This window comes from Ostrea edulis, chromosome 2, assembly GCF_947568905.1.
Source record: "Ostrea edulis chromosome 2, xbOstEdul1.1, whole genome shotgun sequence".
Lineage (NCBI taxonomy): Eukaryota > Metazoa > Mollusca > Bivalvia > Ostreida > Ostreidae > Ostrea > Ostrea edulis.
In genome coordinates this window covers 80,822,878-80,846,619 of record NC_079165.1, presented here as the reverse complement: position 1 = coordinate 80,846,619, position 23,742 = coordinate 80,822,878, and the positions used below count along the sequence as shown (strand labels likewise).

General features: G+C 36.4%; 1 protein-coding gene across 1 annotated transcript in view; it reads left to right on the top strand.

Annotated features, from left to right (window-relative positions):
• Positions 1-18,636, top strand: part of LOC125680083 (chorion peroxidase-like) — a 29,569-nt gene extending 10,933 nt beyond the window's left edge. Inside the window, exons 2-12 of the mRNA XM_048919526.2 lie at positions 7,825-7,923; positions 9,453-9,587; positions 10,524-10,703; positions 10,778-10,918; positions 12,724-12,825; positions 14,752-14,841; positions 16,234-16,726; positions 16,816-17,016; positions 17,413-17,582; positions 18,166-18,268; positions 18,536-18,636. Coding sequence (XP_048775483.2) covers positions 7,825-7,923; positions 9,453-9,587; positions 10,524-10,703; positions 10,778-10,918; positions 12,724-12,825; positions 14,752-14,841; positions 16,234-16,726; positions 16,816-17,016; positions 17,413-17,582; positions 18,166-18,268; positions 18,536-18,596 — 1,775 coding nt within the window. The 3' untranslated portion in view covers positions 18,597-18,636. The remainder of the gene's footprint in view (positions 1-7,824; positions 7,924-9,452; positions 9,588-10,523; positions 10,704-10,777; positions 10,919-12,723; positions 12,826-14,751; positions 14,842-16,233; positions 16,727-16,815; positions 17,017-17,412; positions 17,583-18,165; positions 18,269-18,535) is intronic.
• Positions 18,637-23,742: the final 5,106 nt, after the last annotated feature.

Below are 23,742 nucleotides of genomic sequence, written 5' to 3'. Positions count from 1 at the left end.
AAGTGGACATTGTTTTCAGAAGTAAGGATGTAGATGTATATCATGTTTTCCCCACAACCCCTGGCTAATGGATTTTTTTTTTTTTTTTTTTTTTTTTTTTTTTTTTTTTTTTAGGTTCATACAACATTTATTCACATTATGACAGTCAGGGTTTTAACATCATGCCCTTACAAACCCACCTGACTAGGGGGTACAGGGTATTTTATCTACCATTTACTCACACATCCACTCTAATAGGCATTCATTCAAAGATAGGAAAAAAGGAAGAGAATTAGAAAGGAATGAAATTACTCTGGCTTATCATATGTACACTATACAAAATAATATTAATCTAATAGGTTGTCACAAACTAAAGGTTTTAAATGTATAACAAATGTACTGTTATGACATTGATAATAACTTCCGATGATATACATAGGCTAATTAATATATACAATTACATATTATATATTCTGGATGATCTAAAATCTATAAATCTTTTAATTTATGAAATGTATTCCATTTCTTCTCAAAAACATCTACATAATCATTTTTACATGCTAACTGCCTTTCTACTTTGTACACATTTGTCCAAGTGGTAATAAAGTTATTTAACAAAGGCGGATTGCCTCTACATTTGCAACCATACACAAAGTACTTTAAATAATAATTAATCAAATTGATCATTTCATTTTCTGAGCTACCCAGCAAAAAGGTTTTTTTATCAACAACAATATTTACGGGAAAAAAATCCCTAAACCATGACTGCACATTCTTGCAAAAATAAAACAACATTTTCACAGTCATACAAAACATGCTCTATTGATTCCCTTTCTTTTACACAAAACGAACATAAATCGTTGTCTATTTTCTTTATTTTGAACAAAAATAAATTTGTGACTAAAATTTTTTGATTTATACGATATTGTAGCCACTGTAATTTTGTATCCTTTGTAATAGTAAAAACATTTTTATTAATTGTATTCCACTCTTCTTGAGAGATATCAAATTGTATATCCCACTTCTTTTGACCTGTAGGTTTTTCTTCACTATGATTAAAAATTTGGTACAGTTTTTTCTTGTTTCTTTTAAAATATATGAAAGGGGCTATATGTATGGGAATAGTAGGTTCTTGAACTTTTATAAACTGGTTTATTCCATTAACTCTCATTGCTTTCTTCAATGCTTGTCTTAAACCAAAAAATTCCAAAAAATGAGATTTTACTTTATACATTTCCATGAATTGATTATAATTCATGATATCTCCATTCTCATCTAACATTGAGTTAACTGTATATACATTATTTTCACACCATTCTTTCAGATATAAAGTTTTTCTATTTACCTTTATGTTTTCATTGTACCATAAAACACTATTAACCATACGTTCAGAAGATTTTTTTTTCTCAAAAAGACATACTAACCATTTCCAGGATTTACTTACATCCCTCCAAAACATATTCTTTGATTTTTCAAGTTTTTGTAAAGCAAATTTAATAACAATGGATTTGAATAATTAGGAGCTAGGATGAACTAAAAATTGTCTACCACAGCCACATACAAACAAGAGGCCCAAGGGCCACATCGCTCACCTGAGTCACTTTGGCTCATACATATGTATTTAAAGATTTTTCCTATATATTTGTATGCAAAACTTTGATCCCCCATGTGACCCCATCCTACCCCTGGGAGCCATAATTTTCACAAACTGAAATCTGAAATATGTCAGGAAGCTTTCATGTCAATATCAGCTTTTCTGGCTCAGTGGTTCTTGAGAAAAAGATTTTTAAACATTTTCCTTATATATTTGTATGTAAAACTTTGATCCCCTATTGTGGCCCCATCCAACACCCGGGGGCCATGATTTGAACAAACTTGAATCTGCATTATGTCAGAAAGCTTTCATGTAAATATCAGTTTTTCTGGATCAGTGGTTCTTGAGAAGATTTTTAAACATTTTCCTTATATATTTGTATGTAAAACTTTGATCCCCTATTGTGGCCCCATCCAACCCCCAGGGGCCATGATTTTAATAAACTTGAATTTGTACTATGCCAGTAAGCTGTCATGTAAATTTCAGCTTTTCTGGCCGAGTGGCTCTTGATTAGAAGATTTTTGAATGACCCCACTCTATTTTTGCATTTTTGTGATTATCTCCCCTTTGAAAGGGACATGACCCTTCTTTTGAACAAACTTGAAAGCCCTTTACTCAAGAATGCTTTGTGGGAAGTTTGGTTGAAATTGGTCCAGCGGTTCTTGAGAAGAAGTCGAAAATGTAAAACGTTTATGATGCCGACGACGACAGACAACGGGCAAATTTTGATCAGAAAAGCTCACTTGAGCCTTTGGCTCAGGTGAGCTAAAAATATAAATGCTCACCATTTACGAATATCACAGTTTATCATTCCTTTCGGTGCATGGAGTAAACTGCCAATCTGCAAGATATTTAATTATCAAATACTTTTATGCTATTCTCTAAACTGAGCACACTAAAACCTGTAATTCATATAATACAACACAAGAGATGTTTCTAAAACACATATGCCCCCAAGTTGCAAAATTGAAAGGGTTATACCCGTGCCTCATTTAATTGATAGTAGTATCACCAATTCAAAATATTGAGCAGACAATACCTTCCTATGTCAAGAGTGGACTGACCATGTGACCTAAGAATCAATAGGGGTCATCTACTCCTTATATATGCTGTACAAGTGTACCAAGTTTGTTGTCAATCAACCAATTAATTCGTAAAATATAGGAAACATCCCCCTTAATGTATTGAATAGTATGGAGGAGAAAGCATGGGCAGGAAGATAGACATGAACTCTGATAAGCCATATAGGAGGAGAAGCGTTCACAAACTATTTTATACCCTACACCCCTCAGATCCACTTTAACTTTAAGGATAGCAATTGGATCCTCCTGTCCCTACAACTTGCACATCTACAAATGGCATTGAAGCATTGTACAAATTCTCAAGTCGATCAGATAAGCCATATAGGAGAAGTGTTCACAAGGTATTTTAACATCCTCCACCCCTTTTAGATCCACTATATCTTTTAGGAAAAACTTTGGATCCTCCCATTCCGACAATATGCACATCTACAAATGACAATTAAGCATTGTACAAAGTTTCAAGTCTATCCAATAAGCCATATGGGAGGAGAAGAGTTCATAAGCTATTTTACATCTTCCACCCCTCTTAGATCCACTATAACTCTTAGGAAAACAATTGGATCCTCCCGTCCCAACAATATTCACATCTGTAAATGACAATGAAGCATTGTACAAAGTTTCAAGTCTATCTGATAAGCCATATAGGTGGAGAAGCGTTCACAAGATTTTGTGACAGAAGGAAGGACGGACAGAAAGTACAAATACAATATGTCTCCCCCTGGAAGAGGGAAGATATAATTATATGAGTGCATGTTTATATACACACAGCACTAAACATAACTTAAAGTAATTCCACCCTCCTATGATGTCATCAGATTTTGCAAAATCAATGATTTATTTTCAGATTTATGCATGATAGGAACATAAATTTTGTTAGTCTTTTCCGATAGTTATTGTAAAAAAAAAAAACCTGTTAAAACAAGAGGTACTGTGAGCAATGCTCACTAAGAATACCCCCCGCTTACCCCAATCTCCTAAAGGGTGTTGGAAATATATAGGTAAAACTTCAATATTATGATCCAAAAGGTATCTAGGAACACAGCATCTCCATGCGATGAAAAAAGCCGTTAAAGAATTTAAATGGAAACCATATTGCTACTTTGATGTCCAGTGCGCGTGACCTTTGACCTTTTGACCCCAAAATCGATAGGGAACATCTTCATCCCATGGGTAGTTCATATATATGATATGGTGACGGTAGGTGGAAAGGATAATGCTTTAGAGCCCGGAAACCATTGCGTCTACAGACGGACGGACAGATGGACGGACGGACGGACAGACAGACGGACAACCCGATTCCAGTATACCGCCCCCCCCCCCCCACAACTTGTTGCGGGGGGTATAATAAACTATTTCAAAAGTCTAAGTTATAGATGAATAATCAATGATACGATTTAAATCAAAATAGATGTGTGTAACATTTCACTATAAAGAGTTGTATGAAAATGTGATTTGTGGAAATAAATAATAATGCTATAATTCTAATTAGAGGCCTGTGATCTTAATCACATCCTAATTAGTGTTAGAGTCAGCCCCCTGAACTGGAGCATATCCTAATTAGTGTTAGAATCAGGCCCGTGAACTCAATCACATTTTACTTAGTGTTAGAATTAGGCCCGTGAACTCAATCAAATTTAATTAGTGTTAGAATCAGGACCGTGAAGTCAATCACATGCTAGTTAGTGTTAGAATCAGGCCCGTGAACTTGATCACATTTTGATTAGTGTTAGAATCAGGCCCGTGAACTGGATCATATCCTAATTAGTGTTAGAAGCAGGCCCGTGAACTCAATCACATTTAATTAGTGTTAGAATCAGGCCCGTGAACTCAATCACATGCTAGTTAGTGTTAGAATCAGGCCCGTGAACTGGATCACATTTTAATTAGTGTTAGAATCAAGCCCGTGAACTGGATCATATCCTGATTAGTTTTAGAATCAGGCCCGTGAACTCAATCACATTTTACTTAGTGTTAGAATTAGGCCCGTGAACTCAATCAAATTTAATTAGTGTTAGAATCAGGCCCGTGAAGTCAACCACGTGCTAGTTAGTGTTAGAATCAGGCCCGTGAACTGGATCATATCCTAATTAGTGTTAGAAGCAGGCCTGTGAACTCAATCACATGCTAATTAGTGTTAGAATCAGGCCCGTGAACTCAATCACATGCTAGTTAGTGTTAAAATCAGACCCGTAAACTGGATCACATTTTAATTAGTGTTAGAATCAGGCCCGTGAACTGGATCATATCCTGATTAGTTTTAGAATCAGGCCCGTGAACTCAATCACATTTTCCTTAGTGTTAGAATTAGGCCCGTGAACTCAATCACATTTAATTAGTGTTAGAATCAGGCCCGTGAACTCAATCACATGCTAATTAGTGTTAGAATCAGGACTGTGAACTGGATCACATTTTAATTAATGTTAGAATCAGGCCCGTGAATTGGATCATATCCTAATTAGTGTTAGAATCAGGCTCGTGAACTCAATCACATGCTAATTAGTGTTAGAATCAGGACCGTGAACTGGATCACATTTTAATTAATGTTAGAATCAGGCCCGTGAACCGGATCATATCCTAATTAGTGTTAGAATTAGGCCCGTGAACTCAATCACATTTAATTAGTGTTAGAATCAGGCCCGTGAACTCAATCACATGCTAATTAGTGTTAGAATCAGGACTGTGAACTGGATCACATTTTAATTAATGTTAGAATCAGGCCCGTGAATTGGATCATATCCTAATTAGTGTTAGAATCAGGCTCGTGAACTCAATCACATGCTAATTAGTGTTAGAATCAGGACCGTGAACTGGATCACATTTTAATTAATGTTAGAATCAGGCCCGTGAACCGGATCATATCCTAATTAGTGTTAGAAGCAGGCCCGTGAACTCAATCACATGCTAATTAGTATTAGAATCAGGCCCGTGAACTCAATCACATGCTAATTAGTGTTAGAATCAGGCCCGTGAAGTCAATCACATGCTAATTAGTGTTAGAATCAGGCCCGTAAACTGGATCACATTTTAATTAGTGTTAGAATCAGGCCCGTAAACTGGATCATATCCTGATTAGTGTTAGAATCAGGCCCGTGAACTCAATCACATCCTAATTAATGTTAGAATCAGGCCCGTGAACTGGATCATATCCTAATTAGTGTTAGAGTCAGGCCCGTGAACTCAATCACATCTTATTTAGTGTTAGAGACAGGCCCGTGAAGTGGACCATATCCTAATTAGAAGCCCATGAACTCAATCACATCCTAATTAGAACCCTGTGAACTCAATCAAATAATTATTAGTGTTGATTCTGTACCTCCACTTACAAAAGATTTTTAATATGCATCTCGGGTACGAGTTAATACTAGGCCTTTAGTAAAAACGAAAGTAAATTGTATGACGTATGCAATTTGTGTGTGTTTGAGTTCACGGAACTTCCGATTGTATCAGTTCACGGGCTTATAGACCCTGCCCCTTTAGAGACGTCACTAACTTCACGTGGTGAAATGCAACAAACTTTGACTTCCGGTTGTGGTAGCTCGGTGGTAGACCGTTCGCACAACCCCTTTACATCTAGATTTAAAATAAAACATAATACAGGAACGTTACATCGTTCTCTCGGGGAGGGGGGAGGGGAAGTAGAATTTAACTTTTCACAAATCTATCATATCAAATATCACCCTATAACTGACTTAAACTTCAGAATTGCTCAAGTAACAAATTTGGGGAAGAAGTATTTTTAAGTCAGACCTGACACAAAGCGTGATATACATATACTCGATAAGTTCCAGTAAACCTCGGGATCTTTGTGTTCTCAGGCTGAACGGAGTAGCCCCTTCTCGTCCAACCTGTACAAATGAAAGGGCAGAGACAAAGTTCTGTATCGACTACTCTTTTATTAAAGAAACATTTCATCATTATAATTATTGATTAGATTCCATATTACACAATATACAATAATAATTACAAACATTATTATAAAAGTCCACACAAAAATTAACTAAGCCATCTGAAATATTGAAAAGTTATTTCAGAAATGCGCAAGTATACTCAATATCTTACCTGTATAAATGAGAGGCAGAGACAAAGTTCTGTATCGTGTACTAAAGAACTCTGTCTCTGTTCCTCGCATTTATACCCCCGTACATCCTCTAACATTCCTTACCATATTTGTTATACATGTATATTAAAAATCAGCACTATTGTCATTGGCTTTTAATTCAAACTCAAAGCCAACAGAATTCTTTCCTTGAAAAATCTGTAATTTAGCGTTGCATACTCAACTGCACTTGTAAAGTTTTGCATAATTTTTAATTTCATTTTTCTTGTAAATAATATATATAAATGGTTGACCTCTGGTGACTGATTTCTTACACTCCGATTGGTTACACGTTTCCTCTGACCAAATCGATTTCACCCTCTTGACCTTGTAAACAAGCTATAAACAACCTCACGGTGAAAAGTTCATACACTCTTGTTCAGCATCTTACTGTTGTTTTTGTTTCCCATTATTTTGACAATGTCCATTCATTCATTATCCTTATCATATATTTCAGAATTCTATTTATGTTTAATACATTGCAATATTCGTTATGATAAATCTTTCACATGCTAAACCTGGAAGGGGGTGCATGTAGCTCTTTCTTAAATAGTCACTCTGCTACACTACTATCAAAACTAGGGGAGGGTCACTCAATTGATATCTTTATTTGCATGTATAAATCATGGAAAATAAACATGGTATTAAGAAGAGCAGAACTCCCTCATTCTGTATACCTGTAATAAATCATATAGCTAATGAAAATAATACTATATCCTTAAATAAAATATTAAGACAGGGTGTTTATACAGAGTGATGTTACCCCCCCCCCCCCTCCCCCCCCCCCTTCCCACACACACACACTCACTTGTTTACAACGATGGGAGTCAAACAATATTTTATATGTTATTTTTGAAAAAAAGATCAATATTGACCATGCGTGACCTGGGGAATCTTGTATCCTATCATGAATAAACGTCTGCACAATTTCCATGCATTTTATTAGTTGTTGTAATCCATGTGAAAGTTTGACGACTTGTATCAGCCACACGATATATAACTTAATCAGGCTAATATGTAAGCCCTCTGCTCTGTCACAATAGCTACAGGTCTTCAATCTCTTCTTTTTTCAGGATATATCAGGTTATTTATTTTCGTGATTGTTGTTACATTCTGTGCGGAGGCATTGCAGAAGAATTATAGAGGCATCAAGAGAGTGCCACTCAAAAAATGTAAGTTCATTCATTTTTTGTGATAAATATAAGAAAATTATTATTTGTTTACTTCTGGCACTGCATAATTGAGATACATGTAAATGAAGGTGTTGCACGTCTCGTTTTGATTTCCCTTAAGGTGTTGCATGAAAAATCGGTAAAATCAAGTTATTCTATTTTAAAACTTGTGGTCAGTCTATCTTTCATTTTGAAAAAAGAGAGATGAAATGATATTTAAAAAAAAAATTAAACTTTGAACTGTCCAACACATGATTCAACTCTAATGAAGTAGGACTGCTTGTCATAGAGCTACATTAAAATTCTGAACGCGTATTTTTATTTTAAATGAGTTTCACAAACCTGATTTTAATCATCTAGATACGAGCTTTAAAAGAATAATTTGCATATCAAACGACAGATACACCTGGCGACAAATCTACTCACTGCACGGATAGAGATTGAAGGTCCGGATAGCATGTAAAGCTGAATATTTGAAAGTTGTCAGTAATAAATCTATGTTTTAATGTATTTCGTTTGTCGCTATAAACAATGGCATTTCAACCTGACATATATAGACCTATACATCGATACAAACAAACCATTCAGATATCGGATAAAAAGCCCAGAATATATTTCTTGGTTGTTTGTTTTATGGCGTACATGTAAATACAAACATATAAAGCAATGAAAAGGTCATCTATTTTATGAATTATTCCATTTACGCATTCTCTACCAAGAGTTCCGTGCATGTGAAGCTTGCGTAACGCGCCCTCTGGTGAGAGAATGCCATTTACTGTCTTAAATCTCTAATATACAAGTCGTAAATGTGAACAGTTCACAGACAGGTGGCACGCAAACAGGCGACAGACAAATTTCAATGTTAAACATGTACACTGTACATGTATACACTAATCCCCCTACGCCTTTTTAGAAGTGAAAAATATATTTCATTTGTTTGTCAAAATTTTAAAGACACCCCAGCCATTTTGAAAAATCCCAGGTCGTTTGTCTTCCTACCACCAGTAGTAAATAAACTTTTTGTTATTACACGAAACTAGCAATCTAATTAGAATTAGATCCTTTGATCCGCTCACCTACTATCGCTACCTGTGTGTAATCTAATTCTAATGAGATTGATGAAACTGGAAAGGTGTTTGAATTCGCTTAAGTCGTCGTCCTCTCTGTGTTATCCATAGAAAATCTCACAATTTTGGGGGGTGGGGTGGGTGGGTAAAAAGTTAGTTTTTATATGTACATGTAGTGATGTATCGACATGTAAAATTCTACGTTGTCTTCCCTAATCTATATAAATGCAATTTAGTGGGGCTTTGACCAATCTAATTAAAATCAGACGTCTTAGATCGATTGTGAGCGTATCTTAGGATCTGATTTTAATTTGATTGTGCTTTGACAAATCGTGAACACTAATGTTCTATTGATCACTATCAGAGCAGTATGTCATCAACTGAGGTTAGATATATTTAGTACTCCACTGTAGATAATGGGATATTGTATTATGACGAGCGGGCACAATGAACATATTACAGGTGTTTTGAAACCGAGGTGCGATCCACACTACAAATACAGAACGGCGGATGGCTCTTGCAATAATCTGAAACGTAAATCATGGGGTCAAAGCAACACCATTCAGCGAAGGTTTCTGGAACCAGACTATGATGACGGTAAGTCTTAGAAAGCTTTCATAAACCAAGGCGATGTTCATTATTTCATCATCATCATCTTCATCATCATAATCTCCACTGTCATCATCATCATCATCATAATCATCATCTTCTTTTTCTTCTTCTTCATCATCATCACTATCATCTTTATTATCATCACCATCATCTTTATCATCATCTTCATCATCACCACCACCATCATCATCATCTTCATCGTTATCATCTTCATCATCATCATCAAACATAAATTTGTGTTCTCGATGAGAGTACTATCAGATTGAATTGAATCTAATTATAAGAAAGACAGGATAAGGTTTCCATGTAGCCCCCATTTTCACCAAACTTTCGAAATACATATAGACTTAAAAACTAAAACATGACGCCATTGTGAATTATGTATGATAATGTGAGTGACTAAAACCACAGGATGTTCACAGATTTGAGTATAATTAGGGCTTTAAAAGATTATGGCATATTCTTTTATTTTTATTTTTGAAAGGTTTTGCATACATTTAGTTGTAGAGAACATGAAACGCACGTTTGCCTACAAACGTTTTTGTTGCAGCTGGTACAGGTTTATAGAATATATAATCATAAGTTCGAGAAGTTAGAAAATGTTAGCTCTATATTTTCTGAAGCAAATATCCTTCATGTTTTTCAAATTTGGCCAAAAATGAGGATATTCGAAATTTTCATTAACTTGATGACCTTTTTGTGAGCTTCGAATACTTCATATGGTAAAACTGATACTTAATTTGAGATAGACATAAACTGGATTACTAAATTATGATATCCTAATTTCTTATTCGTGGTTTCCTTTCAAATGGGAAGTGGTGGTGGCATATAATGTCCTTACCTTACCTTCTACGTGATCAAAAGAATTAATGCTTAATGAATTCAATCACTGATCTTCACATTACAATACTTTTCATAAAGGTTGCCAATCCCCACGGGAAACAGGATATGACAAGAGACCGTTGCCAAGTACTCGAGACGTTAGTAACAAAATCCACCGAAATAGAAGGGCAAAAACAAAGAAGGACCGGAAGTTGAACATGTTTCACATGTCCTTCGGTCAATTTCTATCACACGACATCGCTCTGACCCCTTCAAGTGGTGAGTCTCTCTCTCTCTCTCTCTCTCTCTCTCTCTCTCTAACACTGCCTGAATTGTTCACTGTTGATTGACAGATAAATCCGACTGCTGTGGAGCACATAAGAACAGACCCCAGTGTATGCAGATCGTTATTCCTCGTGGGGACCCGTTTTACAAATTTCAATGTATGCCACTGGCCCGTTCAGATCCGTTTCCTACTCGATACGGATATTCATGTAAGTACACGTACATGTACATAAGTTTTGAATAAATATGAAATTTTATTAGATTTATCTACCTTTAATTCGAGAGAACTATAGTTGGGTAATACATTTGACCAATTAGTCAGCTTCCACTCATTAGCCAGGTTGCACATTTGACCTGTTAGTGGGGTAGTGCATTTGTCGTGTTAGTGGGGTAGTTCATTTGTCGTGTTAGTGGGGTAGTACATTTGACCTGTTATTGTGGTAGTACATTTGACCTGTTAGTGGGGTAGTACATTTGACCTGTTAGTGGGGTAGTACATTTGTCGTGTTAGTGGAGTAGTACATTTGACCTGTTAGTGGGGTAGTTCATTTGACCTGTTATTGTGGTAGTTCATTTGACCTGTTAGTGGGGTAGTACATTTGACCTGTTAGTGGGGTAGTTCATTTGACCTGTTAGTGGGGTAGTACATTTGACCTGTTAGTGGGGTAGTACATTTGACCTGTTAGTGGGGTAGTTCATTTGACCTGTTATTGTGGTAGTTCATTTGACCTGTTAGTGGGGTAGTACATTTGTCGTGTTAGTGGGGTAGTACATTTGACCTGTTAGTGGGGTAGTACATTTGACCTGTTAGTGGGGTAGTACATTTGACCTGTTAGTGGGGTAGTACATTTGACCTGTTAGTGGGGTAGTACATTTGACCTGTTAGTGTGGTAGTACATTTGACCTGTTATTGTGGTAGTACATTTGACCTGTTAGTGGGGTAGTTCATTTGACCTGTTAGTGGGGTAGTACATTTGACCTGTTAGTGGGGTAGTACATTTGACCTGTTAGTGGGGTAGTACGTTTTATTCATTAGCCGTGTAAGACATTTGATCTTTTAGTCGTGATCTTCAACGTCAGAATATTTGTATAAAAAATTGATAAATAGCAAGTGAGAAAATATTTTCGTGTAAGGATTCAATAACTGACTTCTGTGTTTCTATTGGCAATGTGTTATGTTCGTACGTTGTGTAAACGTCCAGGGCCGTAAATTACATGGAGGCGGAGGAGGCAGCTGCCTCCTCCAACTTTTGAGCCAAAAAAATTTAAAATTTAAAGTTCATTAGAATTTATGTTGTTTCCAATAACTAAGAACATGATACCTCCCTTAAAAAGCATTCCAAATCTTTCTTTTAGAATGAGTTAATCAAGTAACATCTTAGAAGGCCCTAGAATCAAGGATTTTGCACGAAACGTGTTCAGTGTGCACAAAATGTGCTCAGCGTCTGAGGGCCTGGGCGGCCCCCAGACCCCCGCCTAATTTCCTGCCTCCTCCAAATTGAAGGTTAATTTACGGCCCTGAACGTCGTGCACAACCCACGACTGTGCGAAATTTTAACTTCGTTGAAATTAGTAAATACTGTAACGCTCTATGGGGATGGTCTTATCTTTCGTGGTAAGGCTTGCATTACACGGCTCAACCTGAGCTATGGTTTACTTCCTACAGGATACCCATTTAAAAGTCCCTGGCAAATTAAGTAAGCTAAAATTCTACAATTTTGCCACAGCTTACGATCAGCTGATTTCTACTAAAGTCAAAACGTGATGTGCTCAAACTATTCCAACACATACAAATCACTTAAACTTTTCAATAACCACCCATCAACTACATGAAATGCATAAATTATACATATTCCTGCCATGTAAAGTCAATATACACAAATAAAAGTTCCTCTAAACTTTCCAGCAAATGTCATCAATAATCAGGTTCAATGACTCTGTATGAAACTAATCTGTCAAATCACTGGACTGTTACAGTACACTTACATATGTATAGTATATTTGCGTTCTTCAGGTTACAGAAGACAAATCAACAAAGTGACAGCGTACGTGGATGCCTCTAATGTCTACGGATCTACCGAGAAGAAAGCGAAGGAGTTAAGATCATTCAAAAATGGTAATGTATCATGTGATGTAAAGAAATTATAGATTATCTGTAATACCAGCAAATAATAATGAGTAGGATTTTGATTTTAAAAAATCCATATTTATGGTTTGCCAGGTATTCGATGTTTAGTTGAAAGTTATATGTATTATTTTGTTATGTATGTTTTACCCAAAAGGAAAAGGTTAACACTTTTTCAAATTGTAATGGTTGTCTGTCTGTTTGTCGTTATAACACAAATCAGTTCTAGCTTACTACTTTAAAATGTTCTTATTCATGATTCATTTGATAGAGTATAGTTATTCCTTGTTAATTCATTATCATCTTAAAACGTCAGACACACGTCATAGATATAAATAGCATTGCTCTTTATGTCTTCAAATTATATAATGTATAAGTGATTTAGTTTGATACCAGCGAATTCATGCACCACGAATTTATAGTTGATATAGTTCGGTGTTAGAATTGATTTGTTTTGATAAAAGCGAATTCATCCCCACGAATTTATAGTTAATTTGTTTTTATATCAGCGAGAAATTTATAGCTTTGGTTTGATAACAGCGAATTTATCCTCCCTGAATGTAAAACTTCTACGGTACCAATTTTGATGCACCAGATGCGCATTTCGACAAATAATGTCTCTTCAGTGATGCTCAACCGAAATGTTTGAAATCCGAAATAACTATGAAGTTTTAGAGCTAAATATAGCCAAAAACAGCGTGCCAAAATAAGAGTTATGCATGAGGGAGATAATCCTTCATTTTGAAATGAATTTCTAAATTTTATAACAGCAATTAAATATACATCCGTATTTTCAAGCTAGAAACGAAGTACTTAGCTACTGGGCTGTAGAGACCCTCGAGGACTAACAGTCCACCAGCAGAGGCCTCGACCCAGGGGTCATAATGTAAAACTTCTACGGTACCAATTTTGATGCACCAGATGCGCATTTCGACAAATAATGTCTCTTCAGTGATACTCAACCGAAATGTTTGAAATCCGAAATAACTATGAAGTTTTAGAGCTAAATATAACCAAAAACAGCGTGCCAAAAAAGTGGAGTCATGTATAGCCATGTATAGTTAATACTGCCGTGTGTAGTTAATACTGCCGTGTATAGTTAATACAGCCGTGTATAGTTGATACTGCCGTGTGTAGTTAATACTGCCGTGTATAGTTAATACTGCCGTGAATAGTTAATACTGCCGTGTGTAGTTAATACTGCCGTGAATAGTTAATACTGCCGTGTGTATAGTTAATACTGCCGTGTATAGTTAATACTGCCGTGTGTATAGTTAATACTGCCGTGTGTAGTTAATACTGCCGTGTATAGTTAATATTGCCGTGTATAGTTAATACTGCCGTGTATAGTTAATACTGCAGTGTATAGTTAATACTGCCGTGTGTAGTTGATACTGCCGTGTGTAGTTAATACTGCCGTGTATAGTTAATACTGCCGTGTATAGTTAATACTGCCGTGTATAGTTAATACTGCCGTGAATAGTTAATACTGCCGTGTGTAGTTAATACTGCCGTGTGTAGTTAATACTGCCGTGTATAGTTAATACTGCCGTGTGTAGTTAATACTGCCGTGAATAGTTAATACTGCCGTGAATTTAATGTTTCCTTGCAAAGAATTTCTGAATGAAATCAAATCAATGATGTCAGTAAATGTCTACCATTTGATGCTTGAAAGGCATCAGATATAAAAGGTGTTAGATATCACAGGCGTCAGATATCATCGGCATCAGATATCAGAAGCATCAGATATCATATGCATCAAATGTCAAAGGCATCAGATATCATAACTGCCAGATATAACAGGCGTCAGACATCATCGGTGTCAGATATCATAAGCGTCAAATTGTTTTTTAAGAACCATCATCAAACATGCATTCTGATATACTAATGCGCCGATCTTATGATTTCTCCTTGTAGGGAAAATGCGACAAAATAACTTAGGCTTGCCGGATGGTGGTAGTAATTGTGTTTTCGATGACATGAACAATGACTATTGTCAGGATGCTGGTACGTACTGCTCTTAAATTCCAAGTCCACTCGCCCGACAGAAACACCCCCCCCCCCAAATAAAACCAAGAGGCCCATGGGCCACATCGCTCACCTGAGTCACCTTGGCCCATATCTAAAGATTTTCAATATATATTTGCATGTAAAACCTTAGTCCCTATTGTGGCCCAAACCTATCCCTGGAGGCTATGATTTTTACAAACTTGAATCTACACCATGTCAGTAAGCTTTCATGTAAATGTTAACTTCTTTGGCTCAATGGTTCTAAAGAGAAGATTTTTAAAGATTTTCTCTATATATTTCTATGTAAAACTTTGATCCCCTATTGTGGCCCCAACCTATCCCCGCGGAGGCCATTATTAGAACAAACTTGAATCTGCACTATGACAGGAAGCTTTTATGTAAATCTCAGCTCTTCTGGCTCAGTGGTTCTTGAGAAGATTTTTAAAGATTTTCCCTATATATTTCTATGTAAAACTTTGATCCCCTATTGTGGTCCTAACCTACCCCCGGGGACCATGATTTGAACAAAGTTGAATCTGCACTATGTAAGGAAGCTTTTATGTAAATCTCAGCTCTTCTGGCTCAGTGGTTCTTGAGAAGATTTTAAATATTTCCCCTATATATTTGTATGTAAAACTTTGATCCCCTATTGTAACCCCATCCTACCCCCGGGGACCATGATTTGAACAAAGTTGAATCTGCACTATATCAAAAAGTTGTCATGTACATCTCAGCTCTTCTGGCTTATTGGTTGTGGAGAAGATTTTTTAAGATTTTCCCTATATATTTCTATTTAAAATTTGATCCCTTATTGTGTCCCCATCCTATCCCCGGGGTCCATGATTTGAACAAACTTGAATCTGCACTATGTTAGGAAGCCTTTATGTAAATCTCAGCTCCTCTGGCCCAGTGATTCTTAAAAAGATTTTTAAATGACCCTACCCTAATTTTACATTTTTGTGATTATCTCCCCTTTGAAAAGGATATGGCCCTTCATTTGAACAAACTTGAAAGCCCTTCACCCAAGGATGCTTTTGGCCAAATTTAATTCAAATTGACCCAGTGGTTCTTGAGAAGAAGATGAAAATGTGAAAAGTTTACAAGGACGCCGACGACGACAGACAACGGACACATTTTGGATCAGAAAAGCTCACTTGAGCCTTTGGCTCAGGTGAGCTAAAACGCTTTTATTCTGCAGGTAGTAAAATATTATATAATCGAATCGTGAATTTTAAGATATCTCAAAACAAGATACTGTGGGATAAAAGTCACCAAGCTTAACATTTTGTTTACTATATACCCCCCCCCCCCCCCAACAAACATTCTTCACATACACGTAATTCATATAAACATCCCGTACATTGAGTATTTATCATGTTTTCGATGTAGGAGATGGACGACAGAATGTTGTTCCTAACCTCGGGGCCACGCACTTGTTGTTCATTCGCTACCACAACCTTGTTGTTGAAAAATTAGCAAAACTGAATTCTAACTGGGATGACGAAAAATTATACCAGGAAACTAGACGCATTGTATCGGCCATTATGCAAGATGTGGTTTACAACGAGTACCTACCACACGTATTGGGTCCAGCGATAATGGAGGAATACAATCTCTACTCAAAGTCATCTGGCTTTGATTCTGTGTATGATAAAAGGATTGATGCATCCATGAGAAATGCAGTTGCCGTTGCAGCACTCCGCTTTGGACATTCTCAGATCAGGAACGTCCAAAAACATTTCAGTAAAACATACAAAGCGATAGAGTCCAGAAAAATCGAGAACACTTTCCATCATCCACATATGTGTGTAAGGCAGAATGGACTAGGTAGTGACGGTGTTTTAAGATGGCAACTTGCCGAACGCGCGGCCAAAATGGACGGGTATGTACATTTCATTATAATTCTTTTACTCCGATATCATGTGATTTTTTATAATACCCAAATCTAGACGACGTTCCTTTTCTATGTAGTGTTTTTGTGAGTGGAATTAGAGACAAACTTTTCCCTGACTCGGATGGTAAGAGCTTCGATCTGGTAGCTAGAAATCTCCAGCGTGGAAGGGATCACGGCACACCTCCTTACTGGAAATGGCGGAAGTTTTGCGGACTGGACCACAGAAAGCTGTCAGACCACACAAGAAGAAATAGGAGGAAACTTCTAAAATTATGCGGGTTTGCATTTTTCGGCTTTCCTTAATTCAATACTGCTGCTTGCTCCAGTAATTAATGCATGTATGAAATCAGTATCTTTCGTCACCATAAAAAAATCTTCAGTTTGGGGTCCAATGAAATGTGATGAATTGTGGATCAAGACCCATGTACACGAAATTTCCCACAAATCACAAAAACATTTGAAGTGCACAATGATTTTTGCGTCATGAGTGTTGTGAGGTATGCATGCTTTACTCCGTTGTGTTATGAGGTATAATTTACTCCGCTGTGGAATGCTTCATGATGGATGATTGATGCAATAGCATTCCTTTTAAGACACACACAAGCTATTTTTTGAAACATTTGAACTTTTCATTTGTTTTCATCTGATTGATTTTGCTTCTTATATGTTTAAAGACACATCAAAAGTATTGATCTGTACACTGGCGGCACAACGGAAGTTCCCGTACCGGGTGGCATTGTGGGTCCAACGTTTGCCTGTCTCTTAGCACGCCAATTTTCGCTTTACAAAAGAGGTGACCGTTTCTGGTACGAGAACAACCTTCCATACACTGGGTTTACGGAAGGTTAGTGATTTCCCAATTCCATGTAATCATAAACGATTGAATACCAACACACGTGACAGGTTTCAAAATGGCAAGATAATGTTTTACCGACTTATTCGGGAATTTTAGAAACCATTAGAAATATCCTCAAAAAGAGCATGACTTTGTGTAATACAAGGTCACTTGAAAAATGGTACTACACTGTCCTATTCGATGACCTTGTGAGTATTATTGTTTTTAATTTCGCTAATCTGGACCGAAATGGGAGATATATCCCTGTGAAGTTGAATCCTGAACATCTGGATAAAACATTTGTGAGATCTTGTTTATTCCTATAATGATGTTTCTGAACAAATAGCAGTCAGACAGTGAAACAGGAGAAACTAAAACAATATTTTCAAAAATATATTTGTGATCATCAAAAACCAAAGACAAAGGGTTATAAGGTATAGGTAATGAAGCCAGTAATTTAGAAAATAGACCATGAATTTCCATGTAGATATAGAAATCAGACAATACATATTGACCCTTTACCGATCATATTTTCCAATTGTAATATTGTATTATGATTACAAATAATGCATTGAAATTTATTGATTTTCAGATCAGTTGAATGAGATAAAGAAGGTCACGTTATCTTCCATAATATGTGAGAGCATGGACGTGGATCGAGTAACTCGGGATGCGTTCCGAGTGAAGAGTAAAAAGCACGTATACCACCTTTATTATATTCTCTGTTGTTAGAGTTCTTTAACATGAGCATAACATTAGATATATCTCTATAAATGAGCACATTCCATTATGATTCTAGATATTAACCAATCTAATTAACAACAAGCTTTTTAATAGTATAAAGTTGCACATAAACAATTTACAGTTTTATTCCCATTATCAAAGAAGGCGGATCGTGTAAACTAATGGTTTGTTAACGTTCTGTGGAATATTGTTATCAATTTTTTTTTTTCAAATTCCAGAAACAAAAGAGTCAAGTGCAGCGCAATACCAAAACCTAGTTGGTTGTCTTGGAAAGCATAATATGTGTTCATTATAATTTTTAGCATAAACTTCAAATTCAGTATTGCGTTTGTTTTGTTGTGGAAAATAATTCAATATATAAAGCATTCCAATGACACAGATAAGGCAATGGATATGATTCCCCCTATATTTCATGTGAAATTTGAAACCGTCAGTTCTTGCCCTGCGGCGTTTCCAGGACCATTGCTTGTATAACATCACTTGTATAATATCACTACATCATGATATATGTATATCAATCTGACAAATTGTAACCCTATCAATTTCGAGAACATTTCATATCGGAAACTTGAAACCTAATGTGATATTCACGAAAATTAAAAAGTCGTATTTGCAAATATAACCTGACAATGGGTCGAATGCTGTCGGACATGTTTTATACAAATTCCTAGGCTTTGCTTTACTTACTGATTTTGACTAGGGGTTACTCCGTTTACTTGATCAAGATACACGGATAACCGTGGGGGCTACTGGTCAAGCACCTGTCATGGGTAACCTTGGGTGTGACCGGTCAAGCACCTGGTCCCACCTCTGTTGTTTCAAGGGAACCGTGTTTGCCCTAATCTTAATTTTGTATTCTTTATAGGAATTTTGAGAATGACCTGTGCTTCTTGCTTCTAAACACCGAGCAATAGATGGGGAAGCGATCACTGCCGATCATTATACTTTGTATGTAGGTTTGACACGGCGGTAGCTCAGAGGTAGTGCGTTCGCTTTGTAGCCGGGAGGTCGTGGGTTCGAGTCCCGCTCGTGTCATTGCTACGTTAAACCAAAGACGATAACATAAGTAGTGATTGCTCTATCGCCAATCGCTCGGCATTTAGAAGTGAGAATCACGGGTCTTTCGGATATGACCTGTCGCGGCAGGCGTTGACACATTAAAGAGCCCCCACTGCCATGGCTCTAATTCTCTGTTAAGCATAAGTCTAAATATGTGGTACTTCACCTACAGCTGATGACGTCTCAATATGAGTGAAAAATTATCGACGGGATGTAAAACAATCAATAAATTGATACAGCCATGACTCGTGCATGGATCGAACTCGCGACATCCCAGTCACTAAGCGAACGCTACATGACCACTGAGCTACCGTGACCGACAAACGATATAGATACTATAACAGTGTTGTATTAGGTTGATTGTCCTGGTTCATTTTTTGTACTATTAAATGAAACGAGTAATTTAATTTAGCTATATCATCTGAAATAAGTGATATGAAATGGAATACTTAATTAACGTAGCTAAAACTTTTGATAGCAGTCATCGTTATCAAAAGCATAATATATATTTGATCAATAATAAATTTGAAAGAAATAACTATTATATCTATAGCTCTATATATCCATCAAAATAGACATTAGTACTATTGGTTCAAAATCAAGTGCATTCTGTTTAAGAATTCCAATGTAACTTGAATGTTATTCTGAATATAATCAAAATGACACAGAACAAAGATTATAACATTAAAAACCTTGACTTTATGGTATTTGACATCAAATTGCTATTTCGATGCATGTTTTCTTCTGGTAACAACTAGTGTACCATCAATTTATCTTTTCTATACACAAATCGGATAGTAAAGTGGTTTTTTTTTCAAAGCTGCTAGTTATTTTTTCCCGAGAGAAAAGTGGTTTTTTTTTAAAAATCACTATAACTACATTTTGTATAGATGAAGCTGTGGATAATTCCTACTGAATGTATATAACTTTTCAACCTCCTAATGTGAACGTATACTGGCATCAATGCCAAATGTAGAGCTAACTAGAATCTATACTCGATGAGGATACTTGTATATCGGTATGGAATGTTGTTTTCGCGTATCGAAACATTTGAGAACATAGCCACGATGTGCAGGTGATAATGGAGTAATGCTATCAATGATCAGAGTGGTGTTTAAGAAAGCAATATTGTCAGTGAAGAACTCAAGCATTTTTTAAATATCAGAGTGGTGTTTAACTTACATAAGTGTAAATTTTTGTATGACTGATTTATTGAAAAACTATGTTGACGTCAAACACTTAGTCTTTAATTAATCGTGAGGAATGGTCGTGTAAAGTCGTAGCTTTTTCATGCAGTTGATTTTGGAAAAGTTTTGCAATTTCAAAATTTACTAAACGTACCTTAGAAAGTTTTAGAATACTTTATTTTGATTACACCCTTCTTGCATAGGTTGTGGCACAGTATATCTGAAGATTTTCCTATGCAACAGTTATTATTTTCGTAAGGAGCTATTGGCCTGGTAGAACATTTGCTGGATCCTGCTATGTCTCAATGTAAGGGTTGGTGTGATGTTTTAGAACCCAGTATACATACACGAACACTAACTCAAATTCACTCATTTCATTGATTGGGATGCTTACTCCTTCTTGGCATGTAGTATATCCAGGGGCCCGTGTTTGCCCAACTCTCTATTTTGTATTTCTTATAGCAGTTATGAGATTGATAACTATCAGTTATCTTCACCATTTCATACCAAATATATATAAAAATAAAACTTGATTTTGAAGAATTTCGTCTTATAAAAAGGAAATTTGAGTATAGTTTGGATTAGCAATAGCGGATTTAAAGCACTTTTCTGAAATATAGATGCAATAATGAGCCTCACGATTACAAAGAAGACAATGTTGTTACATGTATATGTTCAATCTCTCTCAGATGTAACCAGTACATATTCCTCATGAAAGTGCGAAGATAACTTTGATCAATCTCATAACTCCTTTTAGCAATACAAAATAGAAAGTTGAGCAAACACGGAGGCCTGGACACACCAGAGGTGGGATCTGGTGCCTAGGAGGAGTAAACATCCCCTGTCGACCGGTCAAACCAGCCGTGACCCGTATATCTTGATCAGGTAAACGGCGTTATCCGTATTTAAAATCAGTGTGCCAAAAACGGCCTAACAATCGGTATGAAACACGTCAGACAGCATTTGACCCTATCATAGGTTGCGTTGGCAAACTAGATCGTTATAGCGACCATATAATTTGTGAAATGATGACTTCAATCGAGACTGTTGAAAACCCTGTACCATCATCTTGTTTGTCAGTAGATTGCCTCGATTTAAAAACTGACTATACACAGAACAAGCTCTTGTGTATCGAATCAGTTGAGATATAAACACCATATGCAGATGAGAATGGAATATTACTACATAAATATGAGAAGTTGACGATGGAGAAGCTGAAATCATCCCGTTTGTCATACAGTTGAATAGTCAGTTTGTCGTTAATGTCTACTTTCAATAAAATATCTAAGTATGAATCAGAAGTGGACGACTTTGTGGTGTCTTTTATTTCGAGCTCACAGGGATATAACGAAGCGACATACAAACAATCCTACATTAAGCACCCCTTTTCGTAGACAACGAGAGGATCACTGGATCAGGACCCTAGGCACTGTATTTCCATATGGATGCAATGATAATGTATATGATGTGGGAAATTTGACTAGTCCACAAGGAAATAACGTGAATATAATGAGACTCTTTCCCAATACCCAAAAACGAAAACGCAGTCATGGACATCGTTCATATAAAAGATTCAGTATAAATGATGTCACGTTTGATTCACTTTTGCCTCACGTCAACAGACAATTAGGTCCACATCATATTTGTACAAAACTTTACTCTATTCCATTGAGGGTTTTACACACGTTATTTGAATTGGGATTTTTCAACACCTGAATATAGACTGAACTCTATGATTATGGATGTTGCCTACCACAGGCTCTATAAACCAGCACGGACCATGGATGATATTCCTTCCAAATCATGCCGCCAGTTCCTTAAGCTCAAATTTACAAACAAAGGAATAGATGCCGTCAACATAAGCAACATTCTTCGTCATAAAAGGGTTCAGTCGTGTATTCCAACGTATTTCAAGTTCAAGTCTACACCCTGTATTTCCTACTGCTATACTTCTACTATTGCATCCACACTTATTAATTACAAATAAACTTTGCAGTACTTAGATATAGACCATCTTATACGTAATCCACCAACATGTTCTTGTTCTTCATCTTCTTTCAACTATAGTCCAGCTGGACATGTCATTACTGGTGATGTTGATATAGTTGAAAATGAGGACCTCAAATCACTTATTCTTAAAGGTCCTAAATACAGAGAACATCGGTCTTTTAGTTGGCGACAGAACTTCATCTCTATTATGAGTTCTGTCGAAGATTATGCCAGACGATGGGCTAAATATGAAAAAGAACTTGATACATTGTCAGAATGTGTTAAAAGCATAAAAGGGATATTAAAATCCCGCATTGGACACATGAAAACAAAAGTATGTACCATCTATCCTTCTGTGTTTAGTAAACCAGAAGTGATCAAAGAATTAGATAGGTTACAACAGGGGATGCTTACTCCTCCTAGGCACCTGATCCCACCTCTGGTGTGTCCAGGGGTCCATGTTTGCCCAACTATCTATTTTTCATTGCTTGTAGGAGTTATGAGATTGATCACTGTTCGTTATCTTCACCTTGCATGAGGAATATGTTTTGGTTCCAGCTGACAAAGCTAGTAACAACATTGTCTTTGTTTGTAAGGCTCATTATTACAACTGTATTTTAAACGAACTTGGCATTAATTCCACTTTTGGTAATCATACTTTCATTCCAACTGCCCTTTTAAAAGATGAAATTCTTCAAAACCATGCTTCAGTTTTAGAGACATTTAATATTCCAGTCAATGGCTCGTATGAATATAAGTTACCGTACCTATACTGGATTCCTAAACTACATAAAAACCCTTAAAAACAAAGATACATTTCTGGATCCAGTAAGTGCTCTACCAAGCCCCTATCTTTGCTCCTCACGAAAATGTTAACAGCTGTGAAGGAGAAACTTCAAACCTACTGTGCGACTACATATGCCAGAAGTGGTGTTAATGAAATGTGGATTCTAAAAAAATCTATAGAACTTTTAGTAAACTTGAAATCACAGAATTTCCCCCCAAATCAATAGCATTAAAACCTATGACTTTTCAACAATATACACGACCATTCCTCATGATAAATTAAAGACTAGACTTTTTGACATCATAGACAGTTGCTTCTTCAACAAAAACGGAAAATGGAAATATTCATATCTAGTGATCAGTCATTCAAAAACTTACTTTGTTAAGCACCACTCTGGTTCCAC